Raw genomic sequence first — 26,456 nt, 5'->3', positions numbered from 1 at the left:
GGTGCAGATCTCCGTAGTAAGCACTTGGGAGAGTACAATATAACAGTGTATACAGTTTGTAATACATATAGTATGTGATGTGATTAGGGCTAGCCCTGCCTCCCTTTAGACAGAGATTGCATCTGCTGGGCTTTGTCGGTTGCTCTATTTATCCAAATTCCTTACCTGTTTTGGGTTATGATGTTGTGAAAAAAACATGTGGGTGTATGGCATTCAAAGGCTCAAAGTTTCTGGGGTCTAGGACTTCAGGGGGCTGGCTGGGGATTTAACTGGGCAGTTTTCTGACCCTCTCCTAAGGCCTTCACCCCAATTTTTAAAGCAGTAATCCCCATCTGAAAAAAACATTAAAAACCAGGGAGGCTACCTTCCTGGGGGTGTGAGGGAATATCTTTAGAAGATTTTAATGTTACATATTCTAAATCTTACCTAATGGTACTTTGTCTTCTACGTAAGACACTACCTTGCTTAGTGTGTCTGGTTTAACCTCCGGGATGAAGAAAGGATGGAAGTTACCCCTGTCATCTTTTATCTGATTCTTACTTTCCTCACTGGGTTGGAATTGCAGCTCTAGTTGAAGCGAGTGACCTTGTTTGTGTAGGCTTAGTTGACGAGCATCGCAGAGGAGGGGGGATCTTGGAGGAATGTGCTGCTCTGAGCAGAAGGTCCCAGCGGCCTTCTGGAGGTGTGGCACTGCAACTTGGGCCCCGGGATAAACGCCCCCAACACCAACAGATGCTGGAGCTCCCCGTCCCGCCCTGCTAATCTGCTGGCTCCCCAGGGAACAGGACGGGAGGATCAGCAATCATTCCATGTGGATCTAAACCATGGGCCCGAGAGTAAGAAGGTCCTGGATTCTAATCCTGGCTCCACCACCCTGGGCAAGTCACTTCACTTCTCTGGACCTCAGTGACCTCATCTGTAAAATGGGGATGAAGACAGTGAGCCCCACCTGGGTCAGGCAATTCATTCATTCAACCATATTTATTCAGCGCTTACTGTGTGCAGAGCACTGTACTAAGCGCTTGGGAAGTACAAGTCGGCAACATATACAGATGGCCTCTACCCAACAACAGGCTTACAATCTAGAAGGAAATGCGTCCATCCTGATTAACTTGTATCTACCCCAGGACTTAGAATAGTGCTTGGCACACAGTAAGCGCTTAAGTACCATTACTATTATCTCAGACTTGAAGAGGACCCCAGTTTGACTTATACAAAAATCTTCTCGGACAGCCCTTATGTATCTTCCCATCTGTAACTTATTTTCATGCCTATCTCCCCCACTCAAGATAATAATAATAATAATGATGGCATTTGTTAAGTGCTTACTATGTGCCAACCACTGTTCTAAGCACTGGGGGGATACAAGGTAATCAGGTTGTCTCACTCATCTGAAAGCTCCTTTTGACAAAAATGAGGTCTGCCTCCTTTATTGCATCGTACGCTCTCAAGCATTGAGTACAGTTTTTGGTACACGGTAAGCGCTCAATAAACACCACTGATTGATCTATCGGTTGAGGAGTCCCAGTGTGAGTCTGAGAACCCCCTGGGGCTAATGAGATGGGCTGGGAGAGTCTGTCAGCGTTATCACTGGCATTTTATTGAGTGTTTACTGTGAGCAGAGCGCTGTATTAAGCGCTTGGGAAAGTACAGTATGACAGAGTTGGTAGCTATGATCCCCACCCTCAAGGAGCTTACAGTCCCTGCAGCATTGCCTCAGGGATGGCCCCACCTTCCAGCCTCCGAATACCATGCTGCTCTTCCACCCTATGACCCCTCAATGCCGTCAAATACCTGAGGCTTGAGGTGCCTACTTCTGTGTAGTCTTGAATCATCTCTCTCCAACTGAACTGCAAAAACACATCTGACCTTTATGCTACAAAAGCCCGATGTACCACCATGTCAAAAGATAAATCTTTGTGAACGACCCTGCTAACCTCGGGTCAACGTCCTTCACTAATTTCTACAGGCAACCAAAATAAATAACAGATCTATAACCTAGGCACCCTTCAATTTCTCTTTATAATGACCAAAAGAAAATCTTCAGAGATTTAATTAAATATCTGCTGAGCATACCCATCTTTCATTTAAGTTGAAATCAACCACCAGGAGTATGCTGGCTTCTAACCTTCTCTTAAACCAAAACATTAAAACTGAAATCCAAAGTAAGACTACTTAAAAAGGTCTTGGAAAATGAGAACACAATAAATTGTTGGAAACAACATCTCTCCCTCCCCAAACCGTGATTCTTGGCCGATTTCTGTTTGGACACCTCTTTACAAACACGGCCATTTGGCAAGAAAATGACAATAAGCAATAACGCATTTTCTCACCGGATCCTACTCCACTCTCCTCAAGCCCAGAACCAATTTTACAGAATCGTGTTTGGTTTCTGAACTCCGGACGGAGACCTCCCAAGATAGCACTCCTCCACGCTCTAAGTCTGATCCTTGTGGCTAGCTCTCCATAGTGGTGGTCAATTCCTGGATATTATGACAATTCATAATCAGCTATCAAGCTTCCAGCCTTTATTTTCAAATTTCTGGAATGGGAATGTCTTGTGGACACAGCGGAGTCTTTTGGGGGGAAAAGGTATCCCAGAAGGAACTAACTACATTTAAGAGGTAAGGCCTTGCAGGGTAATTGGAAGAACATCACTAGGCAAATGACTTCTTTTCAATTAAATGTAAAAGCAGCACACTGCAGTAAATCAGAAAGGGTTGGACCCTAAGTGATCATTAGTTTCAACAACTAAGGCCTTTCCATCCCAAATGAACTCCTCACTGAAATTCGTGAGAAGGAAATACTTAGTCTTCGGTTTCTGAAAATCTAAGGTAATGAGATTAACCGTATACCTAAATCAAACATGAATATTGTCCACTGGGAATTGCTGTCTGGAATTCCAATGAATTACTTTCTGTGCGATGGCAAGATTCAGGCTCACGGCTTTCTAACAGATTTACAAGCAATGACGAGGTGGACAAAAATCTAACAAACCTCTGTTAATGGGTTAATTGCTTAATACATACAGAACCCAGAATTCCCATACCCTTCCAGAAGTGCAATACAGTTGATAGGCCAAAAACAGATCTAGCAACTATTGCATATAGGAGACGAAACATCAATTTTGAAAATGTACCTTGCTTTTTTTTTCGTTTCAGAATCCTCCACACACTTGAGTACTCAGAGATACTTTTCCAGAGTAGGCTGGAACACCTGTCTCTGTTCTTCGTTTCCTTTTGGTTCACTCAATCATCCTAGGGCTTTAACTAAACAAATACAGTTTGGGAACATCTAGCAGCAGAACCACGGAAAGGAAGACTTAAACTAGTGACGTGATCAGAGAACAGCAAGATGATCAGCCGGCAGAACACGTTTCAATTCACATCTCTCCACCAACCCAGAGACATCGAGACATTAACTGTTGAAGTAATTGCAAATTTCCCGCCTGGGCTGTGAGGTACCTACCTAGCTGAGGGAGGCATTTTGTTCACTTTCTTCTGCTGTACTTGAAGAAAGTTGGAAGTGTCTGACTAGCATGGGGAATGTCACACCCTTCAAGTCATCTCAGACTTCACTGTAACTTGGAAAAGCATTTGGGTTCAAGGAAATCAGGCCCAAAGTGTAAAACGTGACAATACAGCCTGCGTGCTTCTAAACGTACTAGGCACGTGCCAAATTTTGATGTGATCACACCCTGAAACAGCCATCAGGAAGTTGAGAGATATGTTTAAAGCGACTAGCAAATACATCAAGTTTCTAGGTGTTAGGCAGACGACAGAAGCAGCAATCACTTGGCCTCTTGAGTGTTATACTCCGTCTCCCCGGCTGAAATCTGGCTGAGTCGCTTGCTGGAGCCCCAGAGTTTTCGGGATAGCTGACCCGAACGCACCTGTTCAAAGTAATTCAGAGACACAGTGGAGAAAAGACGTATCAAAAAAGGCATTATCAGGAACAACGGTGAAAATGCACAATTTCCTTAGCAGAAAAAGCTCATTTTTCCATGGCTTCTGGTTAAGACATGAAAAGGAAAATGGTGCTTTCATGATCTCTCCACACGAATAAGAAGTTGACAACACCAAATAAGAAGCCAAATATTCTACTTAAATTTTTGAAATTCCTACGTTTTAAGTCCCTGCTTAAAAATCACATATAATTGCATCAAAAATGATTTCCACTCCTAGCTTCTTCATATTATTAAATGTGATTTCCTCTTGTTTATTGGAATAAGCCTTCCATCATCCACAAAGCTGGCAACAAATTACCAAGATAATGACATGCCAAGGGAAAAAAACCGAAATTTTTACCTAATAAGTAAACTCCTTGAAGGCTTGAATTGCATTTACTTACTCTATGGTACTCTCCCAAAGAGCCAAGGACAGTACTCTGCACACAGTAAGTACTCAATAAATACCAGTGATTGATTAATGATGATGGTTTAAGAGTGAAAAGAAAAGGTGCCAAAACTCACAGTGGGGACTAAAACAGTAATTTAGAAAGCAAGAGTGCTTGAGGGCTTTTAAAGCTGCTTTGTTGCTAAGAGGGTGGGAAAAGATATATGAGGAAAAAACTTCCTCAATTTTGCCAATTTCCATTTAGCAAAAAGATTAATGCTTTGCACAAAAGAGTGGAATTTCTTTCCAAACCTAATCTACATTCTATAGTGACTATTCTATTGTTAAATTACTGATTAATTTAAGTAAATAATCTGATGCTAAGACTACCTTCAGAAATGGTTACAAATCCCTTTGCATTTTGATTTACACCATTTCCATGAGCTTCTTAATGCCATATTAAAGGGTCTGAGTAAAAATTTCACTCTCTCAGCTTGGCCTAGAGGAAAGAGCACGGGCCTGGGAATCGGAAGGACCTAAATTCTAATCCTGGCTCCAACTCGTGTCCGTTGTGTGACCCTGGGGAAGTCACTTCACTTCTCTGTGCCTCAGTTACCTCATCTGTAAAATGGGAACTAAGACTGTGAACCTTGTGTGGGTCAGGGACCGTGTCCAACCTGATTATCTTGTATCTTCCCCAGCGCTTAGTATAGTGCTTGGCACGTAGTAAGCGTTTAAATACCATAATTATTATTATTACCTCTTCCTGAAACTAATTGGGGTATTTTAGCTCAGCATCAGTTAAGGAGGTGGTGGAGAGAGGGAAGAGGGTAGAAAGAGGGAAGAGACCAAAGCCCATCACTGGTCTCCTATTGCTCCCTGTCCTCTGGGGAGAGCAGCCTGCTCTGCACTGCAGTTTAAGAGTGTATTTCCTACGAGCCCTGCAGCTTAGGAAACTGCTGAATGGTTAAAAATCCATTGAAGGACAGGTTTGAGCCTTTACATTCAAAACGATCTATTTAAAATCCAATGTGTTTTCTGGGGAAGTAAATCCTCACGACCATGGAAGGCAGGTGGGGGTGGTGGTTGGAAACATTTACGTCATAAGTAGGGAAGGTTTCTGACCGAAGAACCACTTGATCATCATCATCAATCGTATTTATTGAGCGCTTACTATGTGCAGAGCACTGTACTAAGCGCTTGAGGTTTCTTGCCTGGCGGGTGGGAGTCCTGAAAAAAGCTGGAAATCCAAAGAATCAAAGAAATTGCTATCTTGCTATTCAAATTACAAGATCCTTTATCGCTTTTGCCCCCAAGAGCCTACTTTTTTTAATGGTATTTGTTCAGCGCTTACTACGTGCCAGGCACTGTACTAAGCACTGGAGTAGATACAAGTTAGACACAGTCCATGACCCACATGGGGTTCACAGTCTTAATCCCCATTTTACAGAAGAGGTTACTGAGGCCCAGAGAAGTGAAGTGAGTTGCCCAAGATCACTCAGCAGACAAATGGTGAAGCTGGGATTTGAACCCACGTCCTCTGACTCCCAGGGCCTACTATTCTAATGAAAGAAGTTCCAGCTAATTAAAAATAGCCAGCTAAATTCTGAGGAAGTCTTCAAAAGTCAAGAAAACAAAACAATTGCCCCATGGCTCTTGGCGGTCAGGTGGAAATGTTTTGAGGGTATTTTGATGGTATTGACACCTGTCTACTTCTTCTGTTTTACTGTCTATCTCCCCCTTCTAGACTGTGAGCCCGTTGTTCGGTAGGGACTGTCTCCATATCAATCAATCAATCAATCAATTGTATTTATTGAGCGCTTACTGTGTGCAGAGCACTGTACTAAGCGCTTGGGAAGTACAAGTTGGCAACATATAGAGACAGTCCCTACCCATCAGTGGGCTCACAGTCTAAAAGGGGGAGACAGAGAACAAAACCAAACATACTAACAAAATAAAATAAATAGAATAGATATGAACAAGTAAAATAAATAGAGTAATAAATATGTACAAACATATATACATATATACAGGTGCTGTGGGGAAGAGAAGGAGGTAAGATGGGGGGGATGGAGAGGGAGACGAGGGGGAGAGGAAGGAAGGGGCTACATGTTGCCGAACTGTACTTTCCAAGTGCTTAGTACAGTTCTCTGCACACAGTAAGTGCTCAATAAATACGATTGAATGAATTAATTAATGCAATGTTATGGTTTGAAGTGATTCCAGGAGGTGTCACTGTCATATTGCTCAACTGGGGCAGACTGTGGCTCTGTGGAGATTAATGATGCCCCTCCTCATCTGTGACAATTTAGAATCATACCAGCATTCCCCGGCAGAGCTGTGACACCACTTGGAGCCCAACCACTGCTTTTCCCAAGACAAGAGGATATTTATTTGACAAGTGTGCCTTCATTCATTCATTCAATCGTATTTATTGAGCGCTTACTGTGTGCAGAGCACTGTACTAAGCAGTGCTTAGTACTTCAGTACCCGGCGAGCCCATGTCAGGCAATTTCCATCAACCACAGGAAGCGCACGAGTTGTCCAGAAGCCGTATTCCATCAGCTGAGTGGAAAAGGATCATTATAACCAGATGGGCAGCACCCAGTCACGCCCAGGGTGACTGCATTTAAATTTAATTTTCGGAGAGAGAAAGGGCACTGCAACACATTCAGATGAGGGCGTTCTAAGATCTTGGGGTCACACCCAGCCCTCTTAGAAATACCCTTAATATTTATTCTCCAACAGACTTTAACGCAGAATAGAGAAGTCTGAATCACCAGCCTCCTTGTACATTTCCACTTGTTTCCCACCAAAATTGTTTAATAATAATGATACTATTTAACCTATTATTTTTATTATTATTAATTATTGTAATAGTAATGGTACTTGTTAAGTGTTTACTATGTGCCAGGCACTGTTCTAAGCTCTGGGGTAGATACAAGATAATCAGACACAACCCAAGGTCACACAACCGACATGTGGCGGAGTCGGGATTAGGACCCATGGCCCGGGCTCTATCCACTAGGCCATGCTGCTTCTTTAATTGCCCAACCACTCCCTCCTCTCCCCCTCGTCACCCTCTCCATCCCCCCATCTTACCTCCTCCCCTTCCCCACAGCACCTGTATATATGTATATGTGTTTGTACATATTTATTACTCTATTTATTTATTTATTTTACTTGTACATATCTATTCTATTTATTTTATTTTGTTAGTATGTTTGGTTTTGTTCTCTGTCTCCCCCTTTTAGACTGTGAGCCCACCGTTGGGCAGGGACTGTCTCTATATGTTGCCAATTTGTACTTCCCAAGCGCTTAGTACAGTGCTCTGCACACAGTAAGCGCTCAATAAATACAATTGATGACGATGATGACCTGAGGCTCAACTGGGACGAAGGCGGGCTAAGGGATTCCCCAGCTGTTTGGGACATAAAGTTCTTGGTGGGAGTTTTACCTCTGCTGGTTTGCCAACGCCAACAATAATCAACTTGCCATCTTCCAGTCCTACAAGGATGTGGCTGTACTCTTTGGTAACCGAAACACAGTGGATGGGTAGTCTCATGGCTAACGGAGAGATGCTGAGATTCAAGCTAAAAGAGAATTGGATTGAAAAAACACATTATCAAAATGAAATGATACGTGATTAGCAGCTGGATTACCTCAATACAAACTCTGTTTCTACTGTGACAATACAGTAGTCTTACTTCATATTATAATAATAATAATGGCATTTGTTAAGCGCTTACTATGTGCAAAGCACTGTTCTAAGCGCTGGGGGGGATACAAGGTGATCAGGTTGTCCCACGTGGGGCTCACAGTCTTAATCCCCATTTTACAGATGAGGTAACTGAGGCTCAGGGAAGTTAAGTGACTTGTCCAAGGTCACACAGCAGACATGTGGGCGGAGCCGGAAATCGAACCCACGACCTCTGACTCCAAAGCCCGTGCTCTTTCCACTGAGCCACACTGCTTCCCCTTCCAAGACACCCAAGATATTTCCAATTTTCAGTCTCTAGTATTCTCCCAAGCGCTTAGTACAGTGCTCTGCACCAAGTGCTCAATTAATACAATTGATTGATGATAGTGAAATCACTATTCTATTTATTTTGTTAATGATGTGCATATAGCTATAATTCTATTTGTTCTGATGATTTTGACACCTGTCTACACGTTCTGTTTGGTTGTCTGTCTTCCCCTTCTAGGCTGTGAGCCTGTTGTTGGGTAGGGACCGTCTCTATGTGTTGCCGACTTGTACTTCTCAAGCGCTTAGTACAGTGCTCTGCACACAGTAAGCGCTCAATAAATACGACTGAATGAATGCATGAATTCAGGTACTATTCTACTTTCAGGCCACAAAGCCCCAGAACTGAGGAGAGGAAGAACACCTGGATTGCTCTCTGCACGAGGGTCTGGTGGTCTAAGCAGCTTTTGAAGTTGCTTCTCAGGCCCCTCCAGGTATAATAATAATAATGATGGCATTTGTGAAGCGCTTACTATGTGCAAAGCACTGTTCTAAGCGCTGGAGGGGGATACAAGGTGATCAGGTTGTCCCACGTGGGGCTCACAGTCTTAATCCCCATTTTACAGATGAGAGAACAGAGGCTCAGAGAAGTTAAGTGACTTGCCCAAGGTCACACAGCAGACACGTGGCGGAGCAGGGATTCAAACCCATGACCTCTGACTCCAAAGCCCGTGCTCTTTCCACTGCGTCAAGCTGCTCCTACATTCCCTACATTCATCCAGTATCCCTGCATGTACATGTAGGAATGTATCCCTACATTCATCCCGTCCCTGCCCATTTTCCCACCACTATGGCATCCCAACTACTCCTTCCAGGTCCACTGTTATCTCCGGATGAATGAGAACTAAGACGAGAGTTAGACACAAGAAAGTATTTCTGGGTGGGCAAGTGGGAGGGGGAGGGCTGAGGCGGTGAGAGGCTAGGTGACTTTAAAGAGGAGTTGGGGATCTGGGAGGAGGAAAGTTGGGGTTTGGGAAAGGTTTATATTACTGAGGGATGGGAAGTGACCCAAGGAGTTGGCTGAGACCCCATCCTGCTTCTGGCCTCCCTCCCCCTTCATATCTGACAAACCCCAACTCTCCCCACTTTCAAAGCCTTGTTAAAAATCATTTCTCCAAAAGGCCTTCCTTTACTACGCCCTCATTTCCCCTACTCCCTCTCCCTTCTGTGTTGCCCTTGCACTTTGATTTGTTCCCTTTATTTATCCCCTAACTCATGTACACATCAATTTTTTTTTAATGTCTGTCTCCCCCTCTAGACTGAGGGCTCCTTGAGGGAATGTGCCTACCAACTCTGTTGTATTCTACTCTCCCAAGCGCTTATACAGTGCTCTGCACTCAGTAAGTGCTCAATAACTACGCTCAGAACTGCAAGCACTGTTCAGCACTTAGAACAGTGCTTGGCACATAGTAAGCGCTTAATAAATGCTACCATTATTATTAATAAATACCACTGTTGGGTTTCCACCAGAGTGTAGACAGTCAGTACGGCAAACGGAGAAGGAAAAGGGGGTCTTGTGGGCAGGCCAGTACGTTTTTTTGGCCTACTGACGGAATTTATTTCAACCGGGTTATACAATTAAATAATCAACAACCACCCCCACGAACAGTTACTCAATTAAAACACACTGTTTCAGAAAACATCACAGGCGGTTTGAAAAAATTAAGTATTTAGGGACTCTAAAAGCCCCTCTCACAAATCTGCCTATTTCCACAACTTGGCCTCTGAATCCCGACTCCATGACCTTACAATGAGAAGAGGTGGGCCTCTGACAATCTTCCATTTGCTAACCAAAGATGTCTTCATGTTCCTTCCCCATAGAGTTGTTGAAGCATTTTTCATAAATAGTGGACATGGAGTGTTCAATGTAACATCTACAACTTAGTGCTAAATTGGTTCATCTTTCCCCAACCTTAGAAAGTTCAACTGCACACACTGTGTCTGCCGCAACACAAATTCTCCAGTGTTCGTAAACCGGGATCTATTATTTAATATGGTATTTACTAAGCACTTATGTAATAATAATGGCAAAAATAATAATAATGGTTATTTGTTAAGTGCTTACTAAGGGCCAGTCCCTGAGCTAAGCACTGGGGTGGATACAAGCAAATTGGGTTGGGCACAGTTCTTGTCCCACGGCGGGCTCATATTATGTGACAGACACTGTACTATGCACTGGGGTAGATCCAAGCTAATTGATAATAATAATAATAATAATAATGGCATTTTTATTAAGCACTTACTATGTGCAAAGCCTGTTCTAAGTGCTGGGGAGGTTACAAGGTGATCAGGTTGTCCCACAGGGGGCTCACAGTCTTAATCCCGATTTTCCAGATGAGGTAACTGAGGCCCAGAGAAGTGAAGTGACTTGCCCAAAGTCACACAGCTGACAACTGACAGAGCCGGGATTTGAACTTATGACCTCTGACTCCAAAGCCCAGGCTCTTTCCACTGAGCCACGCCGCTTAGGTGCAAATAGGTTGAACACAGTCCGTGTCCCACATGGGGCTCACGTCTTACTCCCCATTTTACAGATGAGGGAACTGGGGCACAGAGACGGGAAGTGACTTGCCCAAGGTCACACAGCAGACAATGGGTGGAGCCGGGATTAGAACCCAAGTCCCCTCACTCCACAGGCCTGTGCTTTATCCACTAGGCCCCTCTGCTTCTCAAGACAATGTTACTTCTGAAGATGACCAAATTCCACAATCCCCTGAGTGACATTCACTTCCCCTCACAAACACAGCAAACAATCGTGACAGTGAATGTTTCGTCGACCAGCGGTGTGGATTTGTTACCTGTGGAGGTTGCGAATGGAGAGGAAGCCTTGCAAGCTGCCCATGACGATGTGCTCTCCAGCTACACACATATCCAACACTTCTTCCTGCAAGCTCTCAGAGCCTAGATACTTTCCATTTACCGAAAATAGGTGTAAAGCATTCTTATCCTGCAGAGAGCAAATTGGGATCTTCTTAGGGTCCAAAGTAAAAGAGTTCATTCTCAGCTGTTCTACTTATCTGCACCCAGACCATTACGCTACAACTAAGGCATGGAAGGATTAATAGGTCTTGGAGAATATGGATTAGAGGCGAGGCGATCCAATTTGTACTTCCCAAGCGCTTAGTACAGTGCTCTGCACATAGCAAGCGCTCAATAAATACGATTGATGATGATTAGAAAAAAAGATCTGAAATGTCATGGAGGTCAGGATGCCCATCGGTCCCTATTTGAGCGGCAAATGTGCTCCCCCTTCTAGACTGTGAGCCCGCTGTTGGGTAGGGACTGTCTCTATATGTTGCCAACTTGTACTTCCCAAGCGCTTAGTCCAGTGCTCTGCACACAGTAAGCGCTCAATAAACACGATTGATTGATTGATTGAGCCCGCTGTTGGGTAGGGACCGTCTCTATATGTTGCTAACTTGTACTTCCCAAGCGCTTAGTACGGTGCTCTGCACACAGTAAGCGCCCAATAAATACGATTGAATGAATGAATTAAATATTAAGGTGCCTTTCCAACATGTAGATTCATCTCAACACCCAATAAGATTTTTTTTCCCCCTAAAACGTTTAAAACTCTAGAGCATCTTAAATGTGCATAATCGTACGGGTCAAAATACATCTTTAAGGCCAAGGACTGTCTGACAGAAGTTCTTGAAGCTTCTGGATGACATGAATGCTTTACTGAGGGTCAGAAGTGTTACAGTGTGGATAAGCGGCAGCGCTTAGAACAGTGCTTTGCACATGGTAAGTGCTTAATAAATGCCATCATTATTATTATTATTATTATTCACTGCAGGGAGGAAGGAAAGCGCCTCTCCAAAATGTTCTGTCCTCAAAATGGCAAACTGAGGGAAGGAGGATCCTCCTTGAGACGTTCCAGTTTTTGATTGTTAAATGGCATTAGTTAAGCACTTATTATATGCCAGGCACCATGCTAAGCGCTGGCGTAGATACAAGATAAACAGGTTGGACACAATCTGTGTCTCACCTGGGGTTTACAGTCTTAATCCTTATTATACAGATGAGGTAACTGAGGCACGGAGAAATCTGGTGACATGCTCAAGGTGACAGCAGACATGTGGAGGAGCTGGAATGAGAACCCAGGTTCTCTGACTCCCAACCCTATTGTGTTAATCTGTTCAGTGCTAGATACCTTGAAGTTGGTCGTGCCTTCTACGCTGGTGCAGACAACAATATGCCCTTCCCACGACAGAGCCAAGCTGGGGACGGTCAGCAGCAGAGAGCTTTCGCAGGGTGGTCGCAAAGTCCGCATATATTGGCCCTTCTGAATGGTATGAATAATTACAGTGCCATCCTGCAAAGAGAAGAATCTCTGAAAATCTGGGTGGGAGGTAACAGGCAGCGTAAGCAAAGACCTGGTGAAGGAGGTCAGACTGTGAGCCCACTGTTGGGTAGGGACTGTCTCTATATGGTGCCAATTTGTACTTCCCAAGCGCTTAGTACAGTGCTCTGCACACAGTAAGCGCTCAATAAATACGATTGATGATGATTGATGAGAGTGGCAAGAAAAGCAGAGGGAAGAATCCCACCACATAGATCCATATCTTCTGACACATCCCCACCCGGAAAACTTGTCACTCAAGGAGACGTTTCTCCTACTTTTTAGCTCCTAGGACCATCAATTTCCCAACCAGAAGCCCGAAAGTGCCCAATTAAAGCTGAAGTTTTTAATTTCCTGGTATTTTTTTATGGTATTTGTTAAGCACTTACTATGTCCCGGGCGCTGTACTAAGCACTGGGGAAGATACAAAGTTGTCAGTCCCTGTTCCACATGAGGGTCACAGTCTTAACCCCCATTTTACAGATGAGATAACTGAGGTGCAGGGAAGCAAAGTGACTTACCCAAGGTCACGGGGCAGAAAAGTGGTGGCCTCGGGATTAGAACCCATGTCCTTCTGATTTCCAAGCCTGTACTCTATCCACTAAGCCACGCTGCTTCTCTTCTTATGTGCCAGGCACTATACTAAATGCTGGGGTAGGTATAAACTAATCAGATCAGACACAGGCCATGGAATAATACTAATAATGATGATGCATTTGTTAAGCACTATGTGCCAAGCACTGTTCTAAGCACTAGGGTAGATACAAGCTTATCAGGTTGTCCCACGTGGGGCTCACAGTCTTAAACCCCATTTTCCAGATGAGGTAACTGAGGCACAGAGAAGTGACAGAGATGACAAGAGGCGGAGCTGGGATTAGAACCCACGTCCTCTAACTTCCAAGCCCGTGTTCTTTCCACTAAGCCACGCTGCTCACAGTATTAATCCCCAGTCTACAGATGGGGAGACTGAGGCACAGAGAAATGACGGGACTTGCCCAAAAGCACACAGCAGACAAATGGCACGGCTAGGATTAGTACCCAAACTAGAGAAGCAGTGTGGCTTAGTGGAAAGAGCTGGCCCCAGGAGGCAGAGGACCTGCTTTCTAATCCAGGCTCTGCTACTTGTCTGCTCTGTCACCTTGGGTAAGTCACTTCACTTCTCTGTGCCTCAGTCACCTCATCTGTGAAACAATCAATCAATCAATCAATCGTATTTATTGAGCGCTTACTATGTGCAGAGCACTGTACTAAGCGCTTGGGAAGTACAAATTGGCATCACATAGAGACAGTCCCTACCCGATAGTGGGCTCACAGTCTAAAAGGGGGAGACAGAGAACAGAACCAAACATACCAACAAAATAAAATAAGTAGGATAGAAATGTACAAGTAAAATAAATAAATAAATAAATAAACAGAGTAATAAATATGTACAACCATATATACATATATACAGGTGCTGTGGGGAGGGGAAGGCGGTAAGGCGGGGGGATGGAGAGGGGGACGAGGGGGAGAGGAAAGAAGGGGCTCAATCTGGGAAGGCCTCCTGGAGGAGGTGAGCTCTCAGGAGGGCCTTGAAGGGAGGAAGAGAGCTAGCTTGGCGGATGGGCAGAGGGAAGGGCATTCCAGGCCCGGGGGATGACGTGGGCCGGGGGTCGATGGCGGGACAGGCGAGAGCGAGGTACAGTGAGGAGATTAGTGGTGGAGGAGCGGAGGGTGCGGGCTGGGCAGTAGAAGGAGAGAAGGGAGGTGAGGTAGGAGGGGGCGAGGGGATGGACAGCCTTGAAGCCCAGGGTGAGGAGTTTCTGCCTGATGCGCAGATTGATCGGTAGCCATTGGAGGTTTTTGAGGAGGGGAGTGATATGTCCAGAGCGTTTCTGGACAAAGATAATCCGGGCAGCAGCATGAAGTATGGATTGAAGTGGAGAGAGACACGAGGATGGGAGATCAGAGAGAAGGCTAGTGCAGTAGTCCAGACGGGATAGGATGAGAGCTTGAATTAGCAGGGTAGCGGTTTGGATGGAGAGGAAAGGGCGGATCTTGGCAATGTTGCGGAGCTGAGACCGGCAGGTTTTGGTGACGGCTTGGATGTGAGGGGTGAATGAGAGAGCGGAGTCGAGGATGACACCAAGGTTGCGGGCTTGTGAGACGGGAAGGATGGTAGTGCCGTCAACAGAGATGGGAAAGTCAGGGAGAGGACAAGGTTTGGGAGGGAAGACAAGGAGCTCAGTCTTCGACATGTTGAGCTTTAGGTGGCGGGCGGACATCCAGATGGAGATGTCCTGAAGGCAGGAGGAGATGCGAGCCTGGAGGGAGGGGGAGAGAGCAGGGGCAGAGATGTAGATCTGGGTGTCATCAGCGTAGAGGTGATAGTTGAAGCCGTGGGAGCGAATGAGGTCACCAAGGGAGTGAGTGTAGATTGAGAACAGAAGGGGACCAAGCACTGAACCTTGGGGAACTCCCACAGTAAGAGGATGGGAGGGGGAGGAGGAGCCTGCAAAAGAGACTGAGAAAGAACGACCGGAGAGATAAGAGGAGAACCAGGAGAGGACGGAGTCTGTGAAGCCAAGGTCAGATAACGTGTTGAGGAGAAGGGGGTGGTCCACAGTGTCAAAGGCAGCTGAGAGGTCGAGGAGGATTAGGACAGAGTATGAGCCGTTGGATTTGGCAAGCAGGAGGTCATTGGTGACCTTTGAGAGCGCAGTTTCCGTGGAATGAAGGGGACGGAAGCCAGACTGGAGGGGGTCGAGGAGAGAGTTGTTGTTGAGGAATTCTAGGCAGCGCGTGTAGACAACTCGTTCAAGGAGTTTGGAAAGGAATGGTAGGAGGGATATGGGACGATAACTAGAAGGTGAGGTGGGGTCAAGAGAGGGTTTTTTTTAGGATGGGAGAGACATGGGCATGTTTGAAGGCAGAGGGGAAGGAACCAGTGGAGAGTGAGCGGTTGAAGATGGAAGTTAAGGAGGGGAGAAGGGATGGAGCGAGAGATTTCATAAGATGAGAGGGAATGGGGTCAGAAGCACAGGTGGCCGGAGTAGCACTTGAGAGGAGGGAGGAGAGTTCCTCTGAGGATACCACTGGGAAGGATGGGAGAGTAGCAGAGAATGTTGAGAGCCGGGGGGTTGGAGAAAGGGGGGAAGAGACTTTGGGGAGGTCGGACCTGATGGATTTAATTTTGTTAATGAAGTAGGAGGCCAGATCGTTGGGGGAAACAGGGATTACGTCCTACTCCCTCCCACCGATAAGGCCCATGGGGGACAGAGAATGTGTTGAAACTATCACGTATCTACCCCAGGGCTTAGTAGAGTGGTAGAGAAGCAGCGTGGCTCAGTGGAAAGAGCACGGGCTTTGGAGTCAGAGGTCATGAGTTCAAATCCCAGCTCCGCCAATTGTCAGCTGTGTGACTTTGGGCAAGTCACTTAACTTCTCTGAGCCTCAGTTACCTCATCTGTAAAATGGGGATTAAGACTGTGAGCCCCCCGTGGGACAACCTGATCACCCTGTAACCTCCCCAGTGCTTAGAACAGTGCTTTGCACATAGTAAGCGCTTAATAAATCATCATCAATCGTATTTATTGAGCGCTTACTATGTGCAGAGCACTGTACTAAGCGCTTGGGAAGTACAAATTGGCAACATATAGAGACAGTCCCTACCCAACAGTGGGCTCACAGTCTAAAAGGGGGAGACAAAGAACTAAACCAAACATACTAACAAAATAAAATAGACTAGATATGTACAAGTAAAATAAATAAACTGAGTAATAAATATGTACAAACATATATAATAAATGCCATCATTATTAGAGTGCCCAAGAAGTATCACTAAAAAACGAATTTCCAGTATGTCATCCACATTAATCTTTCCTTTTAGTTTCCTGAAGGAAAGACTGGTTTCCTTAATCCCTGAAAATAAAACCCTACAATTTTTCTAGTGAATACCGTCCTAGCCCTTATAATAAAAATTTCTTCTCCAATAAATAAAAAGAAATTGCACTCTTACCCTTGCTCCTGACACTGCCATGTCTAGCTCAGTGCTGATACCAACGCTCGATATTTCATCTGTGTGTCCGTAGAGTATCTGAAAGGGTTTAGTGGCTAAACCCACCGGAACGCCTCCCTGGGATGAAAAGAGAAGAAGCCAAGGTGGTGAGGGTCTCCTACAGTCTTTGTGGATAGCTGGAAGACAGCAGCAGCCAAGAGATCGGGCTGGTGGGCAGCAGGGGGGATTATTTGGGAAAAGAGACATCAATCAATCAATCAATCAATCGTATTTATTGAGCGCTTACTATGTGCAGAGCACTGTACTAGGCGCTTGGGAAGTACAAACTGGCATCACATAGAGACAGTCCCTACCCAACAGTGGGCTCACAGTCTAAAAGGGGGAGACAGAGAACAGAACCAAACATACCAACAAAATAAAATAAGTAGGATAGAAATGTACAGGTAAAATAAATAAATAAATAAATAAATAAATAGAGTAATAAATATGCACAACCATATATACATATATACAGGTAGCGCAAGACATCAGGAGGTAAAGTCTAAAATTGGGCTAATAATAATAGTGATGGTATTTGTTAAACACTTTACTAGGTGCCAAGCACTGTTCTGACCACTGGCTAGCAAATAATTTATTCATTCATTCATTCAATCGTATTTATTGAGCACTTACTGTGTGCAGAGCACTGTACTAAGCGCTGGGGAAGTACAAGTTGGCAATATATAGAGACGGTCCCTACCCAACAGCGGGCTCACAGTCTAGAAGGGGGAGACACACAACAAAACATACATCATCATCATCAATTGTATTTATTGAGCGCTTACTATGTGCAGAGCACTGTACTAAGCGCTTGGGAAGTACAAATTGGCAACATATAGAGACAGTCCCTACCCAACAGTGGGCTCACAGTCTAAAAGGGGGAGACAGAGAACAAAACCAAAGATACTAACAAAATAAAATAAATAGAATACAACAAAACAAAACCTGGTTTCTAATCTCAGCTCTGCCACTTGTCTGATGTGTAACCCCAGGGAAGTCACTCAAATTATATTATCATTATCAATCGTATTTATTGAGCGCTTACTGTGTGCAGAGCACTGTACTAAGCGCTTGGGAAGTACAAATTGGCAACATATAGAGACAGTCCCTACCCAACAGTGGGCTCACAGTCTAAAAGGGGGAGACAGAGAACAAAACCAAACATAGTAACAAAATAAAATAAATAGAATAGATATGTACAAGTATTAGCCTCAGTTACCTCATCCGTAAAGTGGGGATTAAGACTGTGAGCCCCAAGTGGGACAGGGACTGTGTGTCTAACCTGGGTTCTTAAGAATGTTAACCCCACATCAGACCACTTGGTCTCCACATTTCAGTTAACTAAACAATTCCTCATTGGGTAGGGACCTATATTTACTTCAATTTTGAAAACCAGATAGAGAACTTAGCATCGCTCTACTTTTCCTGGGGGAACTCAGTATTTGTTGTTGAGAGGAAACAAATCATTAAAGGCTGTGTATATCATGTATATGGATCTAGCGCAAAATCGATATGTCAAAATGTGGTATCATTTAAAAAGAAAAAATCAGTGCCAAACCAAAGTGATTTACCCAAAGAGACAAGACACGAAGCGTGTCCAATCATTTCCTTATTCTTTGTACGTCAGCAGTTCTCAAATGCTAATTTTGCCAATAACAAGCCCTCTTACCAATTGATCTGCCAACATTAGAAAGGGATTAGTGAACTGTCCCAACAGTAAGCACTCAATAAATATGACTGATTGAATTAGCTATTCATCAATTGTCTCAGTTTTCCCATTTGATTATAAGCTCCTTGAAGTTAGGGAAACATATTTGCACATGTCTTTGCACATTTTTAAACACCTAATTCAGTGCTCTGGACACAGGTGCTCAAATACTGATATTTGCTTCTTTTTTCCCCAAAATGGAAATTTAATAACACACATTTTGTACAGGCTCTTGACCATGTAAGGTGAAAAACACCTAAAGATTCAGTGAAAATAGATTGCAGGCGCCTTCTGCTTTTCCTACTATCCTGTTTTCTTACCTTCCTCTGCCCCGTTCAACTTTTTCCTTGTCCAGTTGGACATAAATATTAATGCACAACCACCTGCCACCTAAGAGGTAAAATCATTTGAAAATGATTCTTCTTCCAGAAAGAAAATAGAGACAGGGCAGCGGTCTTTAAAAAAAAACTGGGCTATAATATAATAATACCAAACAATTGATGGTATTAATTGAGTGCTTACTATGTGCAAAGTGCTGTAGTAAGTGCTTGGGAGTGTACAACACAATGGAATTAGCAGGCATATCCCCTACCCATAATGAGCTTCCAGTCTAGAGAGGGAGACAGACATTAATATACACAGGAATTTATAATATGCAAAGATATGTACATAAGTGCTGTGGGGTTGGGGGAAATATCAAATGCCCAGGGGTCATAGATCCAAGTGCAAAGATGATGCAGAAGGGACAGTGAGCTGGGGAAAAGAAGGCTTAATCCGGGAAGACCTCTTGGAGGGGATGTGACCTTAAATAAGGCTTTGAGGTTGGGGAGAGCGGTGGTCTGGCATATATGGGGAGGGAGGGAGATCCAGGCTAGGAGGAGGACGTAAGAAAGGGGTCAGAGAAAAGACAGACATGACTGGGGCACAGTGAATAAATTGGATCTAGAAGAGCAGACACTAATGGACTAATAGTGTCTCTGGAGAATGCTAGGAAAAGTCCAGGGAAAATGCAGAAGAGGCAGACCAGCAGCTGGATGGATAGAGGCCATAACAACGATAATGGAAGAACTATAAGAAAGGCTGCAGATTATGGCAGAGGACAAGATGTTCTGGAGAAAGTAAATCCATGAAGTCACTATGAACCGGAAACAACTCGATGGCACGTAATAATAATAATAATATTAAAAGAAGTGCAGAATGTGTAGCCAGGGCTATAGTGGGAGATCAGTGAGGTGAGGTAGGATGGGATGAGCTGATTTTCCGTAATGCTTTGCACTCTCAATTAAGTTTTTTTATGAGCCCAGACAGTAATTCTGAAGGGATATGCCATTCGCTCGTGAACTGAACTATATGGTTAAGATGGTCTAAAGGAAAAACATCTTAAATTCTGTTCTTTGAGGTTTGGTTACCTGCTGGGCAATTTGCCAAATCATGCACGTTGTGTCTCTGGAACCGGAAATCAGATGTATCCCACAGTAATCTGTAGCTAAGCAGGTCACCACATCTGTAAAGCAAGGAAATTGGGTAAATGACAAGGCTCAAAGAACCCGTTAATCCTGGGGAGGTGACTCCACAAGGTGACATCATTTTAGATTTGCCAGGCCAAATGTGACCCGCCCAAGATTAGTAGCATCACGTGACAATACTTCAGAGAGCACAAGTAGCCCTGAGAAACATAATCCACAGGAATGGGATCTTTTTCAACTTTTATAATTTCAGATAGTAGAAGTCGATGAGAATTCCTGCTGCTTTAGTGAACTGATACCACCACTCCTTTAAACCAGCCTGAGCCTGTGTCCAGGGCAGGAGAACCCCTAGGAGAACAAGGCCTCCAAAGACAAAAACATTCATTCCTTACCCATGTGCCTCTCGTGCTGTGCGATCAATTTGCCTTTGGTGAGCGACGTCACTCGGATGCTGTTGTCCCAATGTCCTGCACTGAACAGCAGCTTTGCATCATGGGAAACCACAAATAATTTGGACGTGATCTCCAGCCCGGGCGCAAAAGGCCCGTTCATGCTTCGTTGGGTTCTGGAATGAGTCAATAATTACCATTTAATGAAGCACCTTCTCCTCTTTAAAAAGAAAAATGAAGTATCAGCTCTTTCTACTTCCATCTCTACCTATCTGGCAGACATCCGGGTCATTTGGATCTTTCCACTTCAATCTGGATTTATCTTTTGGGCAACTGAATCTCCAACCTGAATCTCTTGTATCTACCCCAGCACTTAGTATAGTGGTTGGCACGGAGTTCAAATGCTTAACAAATACCACAATTAGCATTATGTTAACATGAACTGACAGGAAATATCACAGGTGTAATGGATATTTCTCTCTTACTTTTAAGTTACACTGAAAAAGAAACAGGTGATCTCTAGAACCTACTTGGCAAGTACAGGTTTGTAACTTTACCTCCATGTAAAATTACCGGAATTAGTCCCATTAACTTTTAGGAAAAAAAGAATCCTTCACCATCAAATAATACATTTCACCAATTCACTCAATTATTTTCGCTGGCGGGCTTGCCATCATGTCTCATAAGGCGATAAAGGGATCTAAAGCTCCTCCGGTCTGTGACGGCTGTATTTTAGCTACACCGTTTACTTACTTCGGGTTTGTTACGGTTTGATCTTTGATGAAAGTAAAGTAGTTCGAGATATTTCGGTCGTAAGGCAGCCACCCATGAGTCCCAATAATGCAGTTCATGCTGGCGGTTACCTGGAAAGAGCACAGGGTGAAAGAAATTACAGGAAAGGCATGAAGAAGGGGAAAGTCGGCGATCCTAAATGCACTCGCCTAGTTTTGCTGTATTCATTTACTGCTTGGAGAATGGGACCGCATTTCACCAACACTTAGAACTGCACCAAGTGAGTGCTCAATAAATACTAAGACTACCTCTACTCGACAGAGAGGCACTGTATCTTTATCAATATAATAATTATAATAATAATAATAATATTATTATGTGCAAAGCACTGTTCTAAGCGCTGGGGAGGTTACAAGGTGATCGGGTTGTCCCACACGGGGCTCACAGTCTTAATCCCCATTCTACACATAAGGCAACCGAGGCACAGAGGAGCCAAGCGACTTGCCCAAGGTCACACAGCTGACAATTGGCAGAGCCGGGATTTGAACCCACGACCTCTGACTCCAAAGCCCGGGCTCTTTCCACTGAGCCACGCTGCTTCTCTTATTGACTCTTATTCACAGTCTAGAAGGGGGAGACAGACGACAAAACAAAGCATATTAACAAAATAAAAGATGCAAGATGTAAACCCAAAAAAAAAGCTCACCAATAGCTCTGGGCTCCCCTGAGACATAAAAGAACGAGACTGGTTTCTGGGGACAACAGCCTTCACTAATGGAACACCGTCACTGATTCCCTAAAAGGAGAGAGAAGGAGGAAGATTTTAATCATTAATTCACCATCTTCCTGTGAAATAGGAGAGGGAGGAATACGTACCCGCTCTCGCATTCTGACCAACTAACAAAATGGATAAGGCATCTCTAGCCCTGCACAAAATAATAAACCTCCAGGAGATAAATTCCTCCAAATACTCATGATTGCTTTTATGCTATTCAGGATTTAGCACTGGTAATCAATAAACATCATCATCATCATCATCATCAATCGTATTTATTGAGCGCTTACTATGTGCAGAGCACTGTACTAAGCGCTTGGGAAGTACAAATTGGCAACATATAGAGACAGTCCCTACCCAACAGTGGGCTCACAGTCTAAAAGGGGGAGACAGAGAACAAAACCAAACATACTAACAAAATAAAATAAATAGAATAGATATGTACAAATAAAATAAATAAATAAATAGAGTAAAAAAATATGTACAAACATATATACATATATACAGGTGCTGTGGGGAAGGGAGGGAGGTAAGATGGTGGGATGGAGAGGGGGATGAGGGGGAGAGGAAGGAAGGGGCTCAGTCTGGGAAGGCCTCCTGGAGGAGGTGAGCTCTCAGCAGGGCCTTGAAGGGAGGAAGAGACCTAGCTTGGCGGATGGGCAGAGGGAGGGCATTCCGGGCCCGGGGGATGACGTGGGCCGGGGGTCGACGGCGGGACAGGCGAGAACGAGGCCTAACGGTGAGGAGATTAGCGGCGGAGGAGCGGAGGGTGCGGGCTGGGCTGGAGAAGGACAGAAGGGAGGTGAGGTAGGAGGGGGCGAGGGGATGGACAGCCTTGAAGCCCAGGGTGAGGAGTTTCTGCCTGATGCGCAGATTGAGTGGGAGCCACTGGAGATTTTTGAGGAGGGGAGTGATATGCCCAGAGCGTTTCTGGACAAAGATAATCCGGGCAGCAGCATGAAGTATGGATTGAAGTGGAGAGAGACACGAGGATGGGAGATCAGAGAGAAGGCTGGTGCAGTAGTCCAGACGGGATAGGATGAGAGCTTGAATGGAGATACAATATCTGTTCTCCTTCCCACTCAGACTGTGGGCCCCATGAGGGACAGGGTCTGTGACTGACCCGATTATTTTGCATCTACCCTAGTGTTTAGTGCGGGGCTAGGTACATAGTAAGCACTTCAATACCACTGTTGTTACTCTTCTCCTTATTTAGGCAATATGGAAAACGAAGCCATCTTTTCTGGGAGAAACCTCAAACTAGAATATTTCTGATGATTTTTGAGGGCATCAGTTGTTACCTCTATGAAGAATGACTTGAGCTCAGGAAGGTGCTGGAATAAGTTCAGGGTACAGACGTCTATTTTAGTCTGTCTCTGCACTACTTCCTCTGCCGATAATCTTGGAGGGTGAGGCTCCTAGAGAATCATTTTAAAGAAAAAAAAAAAGATTTCCATTTCAACATAAAGCAAAAATTGGCACCGAAACAAATGAGATCATGTTTGAGCATTCAAAACAGAGAGTCAAGTTAGCATTTAGCTGAATCTTCAAGTGTGGAGACTTCATTTTCCAGAAAAGATTTCTAAGATTACATGGAAAAACAAGTGGGCACTGAACTCTATTTCCTTCCTCAAACTATCAGCTGAAATGAAAAGTTTACAAGTCTTTTTGGTTCTAATGTATCAGAGTTGCAATTTCAGGGACAAGGCAAGAAGAGGTAGAATTCTGAAAACAACACACACAAAAACCCCCCACAAAACCCCAAGAAGATCTATTCATTTATTCATTCAATCATATTTATTGAGCATTTACTATGTGCAGAGCTCTTATTCATTCAATCATATTTATTGAGCATTTACTATGTGCAGAGCTCTTGGGAGAGTATATCACAACAATAAACAGTCACAGCCCCTGCCCACAACGGTCTTACAACCTAGAGGGTGGGGGGAGACATCCATCAGCACAAATAAATAAAATTACAGATATATACATAAGTGCTGTGGGGCTGGGAAGCAGCGTGGCTCAGTGGAAAGAGCCCGGGCTTTGGAGTCAGGGGTCATGGGTTCGAATCCCAGCTCCACCAATTGTCAGCTGTGTGACTTTGGGCAAATCACTTCACTTCTCTGTGCCTCAGTTCCCTCATCTGTAAAATGGGGATTAAGACTGTGAGCCGCCCGTGGGACAACCTGATCACCTTGGAACCTCCCCAGCGCTTAGAATGGTGCTTTGCACATAGTAAGCGCTTAATAAATGCCATCATCATTATTATTAAGAGCAAAGGGGGCAAGTCAGGATGATATAAAAGGGAGTGGGAGACGAGGAAGTGGGGCTTAGTCTGGGAAGCCATATTCCATGACACGAACATCAGAAGAGTACAAGTTGAGACAGCCAATTTGCCTGAAATGATTCTTCCGTCTCCATCCCGGATAGACATGGGTGGAGACACAGACGGGACCATCACCCTACCCTGCCGGCCTGAACGGCAAAGAAAAAAACAGATGAAAAACTGACTCTGTTCAGAATGCTCATTGGAAACAGGTTTCTGCTCAGAGCTCTGCTTTACAGTTGCCAGGCAACCACTGTCGTGTTGTAGCTTGGTCCCGGGCAAGGGAAAACATTTGTTTTGTTGTATGTTTTGTTTTGTTGTCTGTCTCCCCCTTCTAGACTGTGAGCCCGCTGTTGGGTAGGGACCGTCTCTATATATTGCCAAATTGTACTTCCCTAGCGCTTAGTACAGTGCTCTGCACACAGTAAGCGCTCAATAAATACGATTGAATGAATGAATGAATGTTTCTTTGTATTATAAAGAAATACTTGAGCATCCTCTTCCTCTTCCCCTCCTCCCCCTCTCCATCCCCCCGCCTTACCTCCTTCCCTTCCCCACAGCACCTGCATATATGTATATATGTTTGTACGTATTACTCTATTCATTTTACTTGTACATATCTATTCTATTTATTTTATTTTGTTAATATGTTTTGTTTTGTTGTCTGTCTCCCCCTTCTAGACTGTGAGCCCGCTGTTGGGTAGGGACCGTCTCTATATGTTGCCGATTTGTACTTCCCAAGCGCTTAGTACAGTGCTCTGCACACAGTAGGCGTTCAATAAATACGATTGAATGAATGAATGAATAAATAGGATTGAATGAATGAATGAATGAATGGAGACAGTCAATCTATATGATTGAAATATGATTGAATGAATATATGTTGCCAACTTGTACTTCCCAAGGGCTTAGTACAGTGCTCTGCACACAGTAAGTGCTCAATAAATACGATTGATTGATTGATTGATTATAAGAGTCACACTACCAGAACCAGAGCTCACTGTGAGCAGAAAAGTCATCCTTCTAGTCGTAGGTAGTTGCCACTACTAAACTCCCAGGGTCTTCTGCAGCCCCCAGAGACCTTCGGTACAGCATTGCTGGACTCTTGCCCGCTGTGGGCAGGGAATGTTTCAAACAACTCTGTTGCACTGTACTTTCCCAGCCCCTTAGTACAGTGCCCTGCACGCAGTAAATGCTCCATAAATACCATTGATGATGACGTTGATGATTCAGAACTGTCAGTCCTCATATGGAGGAGGAGCCAGAACCAATTTACAAGCCACAGTTTGGGACTACCAAGAGGGTATAATCAATCAGTCAATGGTATTTATTGGGTGCTTACCATTTATTCATTCAGTCGTATTTATTGAGCGCTTACTGTGTGCAGAGCACTGTACTAAGTGCTTGGGAAGTACAAGTCGGCAATATATATTCATTCAATCGTATTTCAATAAATCATATTTATTGACTCAATCAATCGTATTTATTGAGCGCTTACTGTGTGCAGATCACTGTACTAAATGCTTGGGAAGTACAAGTTGGCAACATATAGAGACAGTCCCTACCCAACAGTGGGTAGATCGTATAGACTGACCGTCTCATATAGAGACGGTCCCTACCCAACAACGGGCTCACAGTCTAGCAGACCATGTGCAGAGCACTGTATTAAGCCCTTGGGAGAGTACAATATAACAGAGTGGGTACATCAAATCAATCAATCAGTGGTATTTACTGGGTGCTTGCCATGTGCACAAGCACTGTACTAAGCGTTTGGGAGAATACTCTGCACATAGTAAGCGCTCAATAAATACGATTGATTGATACGATAAAACAGAGTCGGTAGACACGTTCTCCGTCCACAACAAGTTTACAGTGTGAACCACACGGATTAGCAGCACTAAACCAGATTACTAGTTAATTCCTGTGCTTCACACTGTAAACTTGTGGGAAGACATTGCGTTTACCACCTCTTTTATACTCTACTTTCCCAAGCGCATTGTACTACGCTCTGCACACAGTAAGCACTCAGTAAATATCACCGATTGACTGATAAAGCTACCTACTCATCATGACTGTTTTTTTCTTATTGACCTGTTGCAAATACAGAGCCACATCTATTTTTGCTAAGTTGATACTTTGCATCTGTAGGTATCACACTTGTAGTGGCAGAGGGAGTAAGAGGAGAAAGGAAGAGGTATAACTGTAACATTTGTTGAATGCTTACTAGATGCCAAACATTATATTATGTCCTGGGATAAAGCCAAGTTAATCAGGTCAGACATAGTCCCTGTCCCTCAAGGGACATACGGTCTAAGTAAGTGAGA

At 44.2% G+C, this 26,456-nt stretch overlaps 1 protein-coding gene across 1 annotated transcript in view; it reads right to left on the bottom strand.

Annotated features, from left to right (window-relative positions):
* Nucleotides 1–1,124: 1,124 nt before the first annotated feature.
* NBEAL1 (neurobeachin like 1) overlaps nt 1,125–26,456 on the bottom strand; it is a 209,359-nt gene continuing 184,027 nt past the window's right edge. The window contains exons 47-56 of the mRNA XM_038748824.1: nt 23,108–23,224; nt 21,738–21,827; nt 21,053–21,162; nt 20,303–20,475; nt 19,854–19,948; nt 16,698–16,814; nt 12,512–12,673; nt 11,157–11,305; nt 7,792–7,927; nt 1,125–3,892 (exon numbers count right to left, since the gene is read on the bottom strand). Coding sequence (XP_038604752.1) covers nt 3,791–3,892; nt 7,792–7,927; nt 11,157–11,305; nt 12,512–12,673; nt 16,698–16,814; nt 19,854–19,948; nt 20,303–20,475; nt 21,053–21,162; nt 21,738–21,827; nt 23,108–23,224 — 1,251 coding nt within the window. The 3' untranslated portion in view covers nt 1,125–3,790. The remainder of the gene's footprint in view (nt 3,893–7,791; nt 7,928–11,156; nt 11,306–12,511; nt 12,674–16,697; nt 16,815–19,853; nt 19,949–20,302; nt 20,476–21,052; nt 21,163–21,737; nt 21,828–23,107; nt 23,225–26,456) is intronic.

Source organism: Tachyglossus aculeatus, chromosome 7 (assembly GCF_015852505.1).
Source record: "Tachyglossus aculeatus isolate mTacAcu1 chromosome 7, mTacAcu1.pri, whole genome shotgun sequence".
NCBI classification, from domain to species: Eukaryota; Metazoa; Chordata; class Mammalia; order Monotremata; family Tachyglossidae; genus Tachyglossus; species Tachyglossus aculeatus.
This window is presented reverse-complemented; position numbering and strand designations above follow the sequence as displayed.